Source organism: Rhodamnia argentea, chromosome 8 (assembly GCF_020921035.1).
Source record: "Rhodamnia argentea isolate NSW1041297 chromosome 8, ASM2092103v1, whole genome shotgun sequence".
Taxonomy (NCBI): Eukaryota; Viridiplantae; Streptophyta; class Magnoliopsida; order Myrtales; family Myrtaceae; genus Rhodamnia; species Rhodamnia argentea.
In genome coordinates, this window is record NC_063157.1 from 24,184,920 (window position 1) to 24,193,179 (window position 8,260).

Sequence of the window (8,260 nt, forward strand, 5' to 3'; positions counted from 1 at the left end):
TCGGCGGTGATCTTGTATCAATCTTGATTCCCAATTTGGTTTAGGGCCTCTTTTAATTAGTTTGGCGTATTTCAAACAAAATGCCATTTATTAGCTTTTTAAGAAGGCACGAAAAAGTTTCCGACGTGAATACTCAATTTGTTATATTGAGAATTCAAGGTTAGGAAAAATTTTCCTCTTTTTCCCAACGTTTCGATGCCTTAGAGAATAAGTTGAGGGAAAGTCCTCTCATAATCAACTTTGTATTCAAATTCAGCATTCTAACTTGCTCTTTGGAAAGTCAGAAATCGTTTTTCACAATACAGCTTTTAACTTCCCTCAAGACAAGGTCATTTCGATTGCTTGAACACAGATGCCAGCTTACGGACAATGAACCCTCTCACTTGAACCCTCGATACCTCGAACCCTCGGACCCAAGGCCCCAACACCTTAGCATCCGCTCCTGGATCCCCAGGGCTCTACCCGAGGTTTGTATTTTCCAAAAAAATTGTTTCAGAGTTTTTCATAACCAAAATCAGGATATAGCTTTTATCTTATTTGCAAAGACAACCAAGTAAATACAACAAAATTTGACCAAAAAACAAAAAATACAACAAACTTAAACCATTTATTCCAAGAAAATTTTCTTTTGAAACATTTCTCATTTGAGTTCATTTTCTATGAAACAGAAGGAGACGAAATCTAGCTAGCAACTACAAAAGCTCATATGAATAATATTTTAAAGATTCCATAAACTCATTCATTACCGAATAAAGCAACTCTCAAACGTGAGAAAGTGAAAAACTTAAAAAGAAAGTAGCTCCAAAGGGACCTTAATCGACAAAAATAAAATGTAGTTAATATTTTTTTAATCGATCCTCCTCATTATTATTATTTTTGGTCGGTTTCTATCCTCGTTATTGACTCATTGCGCACGTTAAGGTTTTTCCCTCTTTTAGGGACCAAGTGCTCCACTTCTATAAATAGGCCTAGTCCAGATCTATCATGTTCTCTAAAACACAAGCTGCCGATTCTGGTGTCAAGTTAAATACATACAAGCACATTCCTACTTTAAAAACCAGTGATATAGCAAAAGAGCGATATGATGGAGGATCATCCGACAGGCTTCAGGTTCTATCCAACTGAGGAAGAGCTCATCTCTTTCTATTTGCACAACCAGCTCCAGGGCTTGCTACAAGACCGGCTCCGCCGCATCATTCCGGTCCTCGACATTTACGCCACTGAGCCGTGGAACCTCCCAGGTAAGAGAACATGAAGTCATGCATGGCATTTCTTCATTTCTCGACGTTTCTCGTTCATTGTCACCGAAACAGAATGGTGGGTTCTGATAAATAGGCAAACTTGTCGCGGATTGTGCGTGAAGTCTTTGCTTTCTCTTGTGGTGTTTTGCGTGTTTCATTGCTGCAGAGCTTTCCGGAGAGCTGTGCCGAGAAGACAAAGAGCAGTGGTTCTTCTTCGCTCCGATGCAGGAGAGAGAAGCCAGAGGAGGGAGACCGAGCAGAAGCACGGCGGTGGGTTACTGGAAAGCGACCGGATCACCCAGTTATGTCTACTCTTCGGACAACAAAGTGATTGGGATGAAGAAGTCCATGGTCTTCTACGAGGGAAAAGCTCCAACAGGAACAAAAACCAAATGGAAATTGAACGAGTACAGAGCCGTAGAAATAATCTCACCTCCCAATTCCAATTCTGCAAGTTCTAGCATGCCCAAGATTAGGGTATGTGCGTGCTTGAACTAATTGAATTTGATCTTCATTTTAGTTTACTGCACGATCAGTCTTGATCTTTTGCGAGAGATATCAGGCGGTGGAAATCTTTATTTACACAAGCATGCATTACTTGACCGATTGATGACTTTATACACATTTGACATAAACAACTCAACACTACAGTGCAAACATCCATACACTCATCATCTCTTCTTTTAGCCTGAGCAATTGAGCTTCGGACTTTATTAGACGAGTGTATTTTTCTCCATACTAGATTGGAGGAACCGGTACTGTGACCGATAAGTTACACTCATGGACGTCAACTGATTTATTTTTAGTTGAGTTTACGAGGGAGTGATGTTCATCCTTACAACCCACCTATTTGAGGTTGGATAGGACAAAAATTTCGAGCTATATAACTTAAAAAGATTGGGCACTCAGCTTAGTTTGCCATTGCTCTATACTAGTGTATCAGAAAACATTCATCTTCTCATTTTTCCCCCTCTGGGTGCAACAAATCTGTTTTCATGTTTTTCCCCTTGAAACGTTGTAGTTGAGGCATGAATTTGCGCTGTGCCGAGTATACATTGTGTCCGGGACCTCTCGAGCATTTGATCGTCGGCCACTGGAGTTGGAGGCTGGAGAAACAATACCAGGTGGACATGGTGGCAGCACTGGCAGCGGATCGGCATCCTCATCAAGGCCAGTGGTAGAAAATAATGCTGGAATTTCAATCGACGTGGAGACGACAAGTACGAAAATAGAAGAACCTATTTGGGATTGGGAGGAACTCAATTTGTTTTAGCAGAGTCCTTAGAAAAATCCAGTTTGTGTATGGATCTAATCACGGAAACTATAGAACTCCCGGCAGAAAAAGGGTTAATGTCCTTAGATTATGTGCATATACAAGAGAATAATGAAATCTTGATCCAGATCCAGTATGTCTACTATCGATTTCACGAGCCTTTTTCTTATAGATTCAGCTGTGCTGCTAAGCGTGCTTATATTGGTATATATGCTCCATACATAAAGAAATTTTTGTTCTATTCCTGTGTAAAAGTGCAACTGCAAAAACAGTTCAGACAATCGAAAATCGAACAAGTAATAAGGCACAAACCAACGACGTACTTACATAGTTTGACAATTTAACCATATCAGCGGGCAAAGGAGGAGTTCTTTCACCATGCAATCACGAAAAAAATTACAGGTGAGAATCAAGAAAACATCTCATCATCCAAAACCCTAATTATAGTAGTCGGGTAAGAGCAGGTACGGAGAGGCGAGCTGGCTCCTAGGGATTCTACAGGACAACAAAACCCTAAACACTCACCAAACGAGAGTTTCTCTTTTTCCCTTTTTTCTCCTTTTTTCTATCTCAAAGACTTGCATGCATCTTCCTCTGTTGAATTCCTTCCTTTGCAGAGAAATTTTTCAAGTTACTACAGCAGTACTGTAGCGAGTAACTCTTGTAAGCACACCACGCAGCTTACCGTTCATATAATGGTGATCTGAGGATAAACAGGTGTACATAGATAAAGCTTGAATGCATTTTTTTTTTAGTGTAAGATCTACTTTCGATGTCCTTTCCTCCCATCAAGGGAAAAAAATATCTCTTAGTCGCTTTCTTCATGTCGCTTTATTCCAATTTGGCTTCTTGAGATGGCCTTAATCATCTTCACCCCCGCCCCACTTACTCCAAAGAATTCCTCCAGGCGACCGTCCACTTACCAGTATTTTAATCACCAAATGATGCTTCCACTTTCCCCAAAGTTTTTTATGGTCTTTTACCTGTAGTATGTAGGAGAAATATAAAAAACATGTCTCGATTTTGACCTAACGACCATCTACATATCTCAATTTTTTCCAAATGAGCTGTTTTTTTTTTTTTTTTGGGAAAGAAACGACATTTTCGTAAGCACGGACACAAGGATAGTTAATAGATGTACAATACAAAGTGGTCTCCGATAGTAAAACTCGGGTTTGTTCTTTGTACTTTCAAAAGCAGAGCTATGTAAGTGGTTGCACGTTGGGCGAAAGGTGAGGCATGTTTTTGGCGTTTATCCTACTCCATACGGCGATAAGAGGACAATAGTTTCGACAATTTTTTATTGGTAGAGAAAGGATTCTTACAATCGAACTCGTCCCAATCCCTAAAGCGACTTTCGAGCTTAATTATTAGGGAAAGTTAGATTTCTCCAAAGCTACCTTCTTCCCAATATCTTCAAGATGCTAATGGCGTTTTCCTCGTGTTTTCCGAGCATTATATGTATAGAAAGTCCAGAAAATTACCTCTGACAATTGACAAAGCCAAACCCATCACCTCCAATTCTTCGACTTTGTGCCGTGTTCAATGATTGCTTCAGCTTCTAAGTGGTGAAGTCTTTCTGCGAGGCATAGGAAACATCTGTGAAACTTTAGTTCAGCACACGGGTATTTCTGCTCCTACATTCTATACAGTTTTCAGATACTTGATATCTAGCTTCATGGAAGATGATTATCAATCCGTAAAGCCGAAGAACGATCGTCTTTTAACGGGATCAATTTCTCCTCGCAAGCATTGGATGGATGGTCCGCAATGGAATTGTACTTACATCATAATTTCTTTCAGTATGAAAGTAATATTATCTTGAACTTAGGAAAAGTACCAAAAATGTCATAACTTACCAATTCAATCCTAAAACATTTAATTGTGTCAATTTAGTCCTAAAGTTTTTGGCGATTAACTAATGCAGTCCATCCGCCCAATTTTAATCGAAAGCCTAACATAGCATAGCCATCCTACGTGGCACTACTGGTGCTGATGTGAATAAAATTTTAATTTTTTTTTTTTTTCGTTCCTCACGTTTTAATTACTTTTTGTTTTATGTTTTATGTTTTTTGTTTTTTGAATTTTCTCATTGGCAATGGCCACCATGCCCTCGCCGGCCGCTAGTGAGGGCATGAAGGCCCTTGGCAACTGCTAGCAAAGATCGCAACCCTTGCCTAGGCCCTCGGTAGAATTTGGTGAGGGTGGCCTCACTCGCGGCCAATGGGCCACGAAGGCCCTAAGCAAGGGCCTTCGCGCCCAACCAGGCTACTAACGGGGTGGCAATGGCCATGGCGGCCTCGCCAGCCACGAGTGAGACCTTCATGGCCGGTAAGGGCTGTGACCCTCATAGGCCAAACTAAAAGGAAAAAAGAATAAATAATAAAAAAATTGCATGAATTTTTTTTATAAATTATCAAAATTATTCACGTCAGCATTGATCGTGCCACGTAGAATGGTCAGCACCCACATCGGCGCTAATCGTGCCACAGGATGATTGGCATCTACGTGATCGATTTAGAGCCAAAATTGGCCGAAATGACTCAATTGATTCAATTGAAAGGTTTAAGACTGAATGGACACAATTATAATAATTTTTTTAGGCATTTTTTCCCTTGGACTTACTTTGCAAATCTTCCGAAAATGAATTCGGTAGAGTAGGCATTTTGCTATGCTCTTTTATATAAAATGTAAATCAACACATCGATGAAATTATGGCAAATGGTCTTTTCTAATCATCAATCTTTTTAAACCAACCAAAGCAAATCTCTTTAGGAAATTGATTGGTAATGTAACCATATTGTTATAAGATTAGCACAATATGCAAATGAATAACTTCTGATTTTTACCAATTTTTGTTTTTCTTTCTTGCAAACATCTTATATGTTATCATAAAATGAATTTTTTTTATCTAATTTATGAATTCGTTAAATGTATGAAAGTATAACATAATTACTAACTGTATTTGAATGACTTACTAATTTGTTCCCGATTAAGTAACCCAATAAAAGAGTTGGTAAATTTATGTACATGTGTAAATATGTATATGGGTAGCTAACATAAATAAGAGTTGATAACCAAGAATTAGTTGATAACTTAACGGAAGAAAATTTTATAAATAACCTAAATTCAAATTAATAATTCACTGTAAAAGATGATAAATTTAAGGCGTAGTTAAGAAAGGTAAATAATAATTTGTTAAAAGATAAGAAAATTTGGTAACTCAAATGAATTGGTAGTGCAAATATAATTGGTAACTTAATTGGAGAAAAATTAGTAATTCACACTACTTTAGGTGCTAATTTAGCCAAAAGAAAAGTTCGTAAAAAATTCAAGATATCACTAAGAAATACTAATTTACAAAAAAATGGTTCGTAAAAAATTCAAGATATCACTAAGAAATGCAAATAGAAGTGTAAAAGGTAAGAAAAGTTTGCATTATTAAGTAATCAAATGTATAAAAAAAAATCAAATGAGAGTCGTTAACCCAACATTATGTAATAACTTAATAGAAGAAAAATTGGTAATTCACGCTAGTTTAGACTTATAACTATATGTATGAGTTGATAAATTCGAAAAGTGAGTAAGCTATGTAGATTAAAGTAGGTAAGTTAGCGCAAAAATTCCCCATTTGCAAACTATCAAAAGAATTTGGCAATTGTATGCAAGTGTTGATATGTTAACGAGAAGAAAGTCACCGGTCTCTTTTTCTTTCAACCAACGGTTTCATGACATTTGTCAAAATTTATTGAGATTTATCCACTTGAAAATGTAAAAATCTCTACTTATGCTTAAGTCTAACAAAGTTCCCACTAATAAAAAATACGGAAAAGTGCATTGAAAGCCGCAAAACTTGTTACGAAAGTGCAATTGAATCCTCAAACTTTTAAAAAGTACAATCAAATTCTAAAAAATTTTAAAAAGTGCAATCGAGTTATAAAAATTGTATAAAGTGTAAAATCAATTGAAGGACTTGGTTGAACAAATTTGCCAAGTTTCAAAATTTGATTGTGCTTTCCGAAAGTTTTAGAACTCGATTGTTCTTTCGCGATAAGCTTTAGGACTTAATTGGATATTTTAAATGTTTTAGCAATAAATTACATTTTCATAACAAGTTTTGCAGCTTTCCATGCACTTGTCCCTTGATAATAACTCAATATTCTATTAAAGTCGACTAACGAGAATAGGCAATAGCCCCATAACTTGAAGATGGGCATGGCGGTAGATTATGCTATGAGGTTTCAATCACAATAAGAATTTACCTTTATTTGTTTGTGTGACGCCCTGGAAATTCGTAGTTTGTTAAGAGATCGAGTTCAATAAAAAGGATTATTATTGAATTCCAGTTGGTATAAAATTTCGGATCAAAAGGACGTAAGTGACAATTTTTGGATGTTTCCCGATTTTTCGTTCGGTTTCGATTGGGTCTCGAAATCATAGTCGTCGCGGCTTAGGATTTTAATCATTGTGCCTAGACTTTTTCCGAACCGAGCCTAGCCCGTAAAAATCCAAATTTCATTCCCAATCGGTTGAGCTAAAAATCCGATCAGTCCCGATTTATCAAAAGACCGTTTCGCCCATGGATATTATGCGTATGAGACGAAAGTGTTTAATTTTGAAGAGATCCGTGGGCCCCACCCCAGTCAAATCTGGTCAAAATTTCCCCCAAGCCCACATTACTTTTTTCTCTCTCTCTCTCCCGCTGGTCTTCCCCCTCCCCTATTCACCGTGCGACCAGCCCTCCCCCCCGAAGACCGAAGCTTCATTCTCCTTCCGTGACCGTTTTTATACAACACCACCACCTCGGGTCCCCACCGTCGCTCGCCCACCTCGTCGACACCTCCCGACCGCCGTTCGCCGTCGCAAGACCCCGCAACAGCCCTGCGCCGGACCGCCCTGTTTTGGGGACAATGTGTTGCCCGAGCCTCGGCCGCCTCTGTCATCACCTAGGGCCACCATCGGCCACTGCGTCATCGTCCTGCGCCCTCACCACAGCCCTCTCAACTATGTCTTGCCGCCCGTATCTCACCGGACCACGGTAATTCAACTCGAACAAAGACCCCGGCGCAGCTTCCCCTATTTGGCGTCGGGCCACTGTTTCGTCGTCCTCCGCCACGTTTCGTCCGAGCCCATCGCCCGTCGACCACCCCAAGCCGTCGCCCTCCACCTCTAGTTGTCCCACGAAGTCACCGGAAGCCGGCCGCCACCCGTAGAGCCTCGATTCACCCCCGGCCAGCCTCCCTTATTTTGAAACCGCTGCCCTGTTTTGGGAGCCGGTCCCGCACAGCCGCGATTTGGCCGCCTCCGGCTATCCGCCGGTGCCGTCGCTGCCACCTACTGACCCCCGGGAATCCCCTTCACCGTGGCCGAAATTCCCCCGGCCTTGCCCAGCCCAAAAACCCCCCCCCAAAACAGCCCCAACACCTCTGTTTTGCTCTGTTTTTCTCTATCCCGACATTGTTCACCGTCGGCCAGCCATTGTTCTGGCCACCGGCGACCAGCGCCCACCACCCTCGAGCCCCGTGCCGCTGTCCCGGAGTGTCGCTAAGTCTTTGCACCGCCTTTGACCAAGTTGGAAGCCGAAGTTCAAGTTGGATTGTAGGTCGCCAATAATCGTCGCGAGCTAGGCCGAGTTCGTGTCGCCGCCGCCGCTCGAGTTGAAATCGCCCGAGCTAGTTTAATTGTAAGTTAACCCATAACTCTTGGTTAGGACGTTAATTGCGTTCGGATTAGATTAATTAGCTAA

At 40.5% G+C, this 8,260-nt stretch overlaps 1 protein-coding gene across 1 annotated transcript; it reads left to right on the forward strand.

Moving 5' to 3' along the window:
* Nucleotides 1-1,074: 1,074 nt before the first annotated feature.
* LOC115735344 (NAC domain-containing protein 90-like) lies at nucleotides 1,075-2,514 on the forward strand. The gene is made up of 3 exons (XM_030666554.2): nucleotides 1,075-1,241; nucleotides 1,408-1,718; nucleotides 2,263-2,514. The coding sequence occupies exons 1-3, from the start codon at nucleotides 1,082-1,084 to the stop codon at nucleotides 2,512-2,514; spliced, it is 723 nt and encodes a 240-aa protein (XP_030522414.1). The 5' UTR covers nucleotides 1,075-1,081.
* The last annotated feature ends 5,746 nt before the right edge of the window (nucleotides 2,515-8,260 follow it).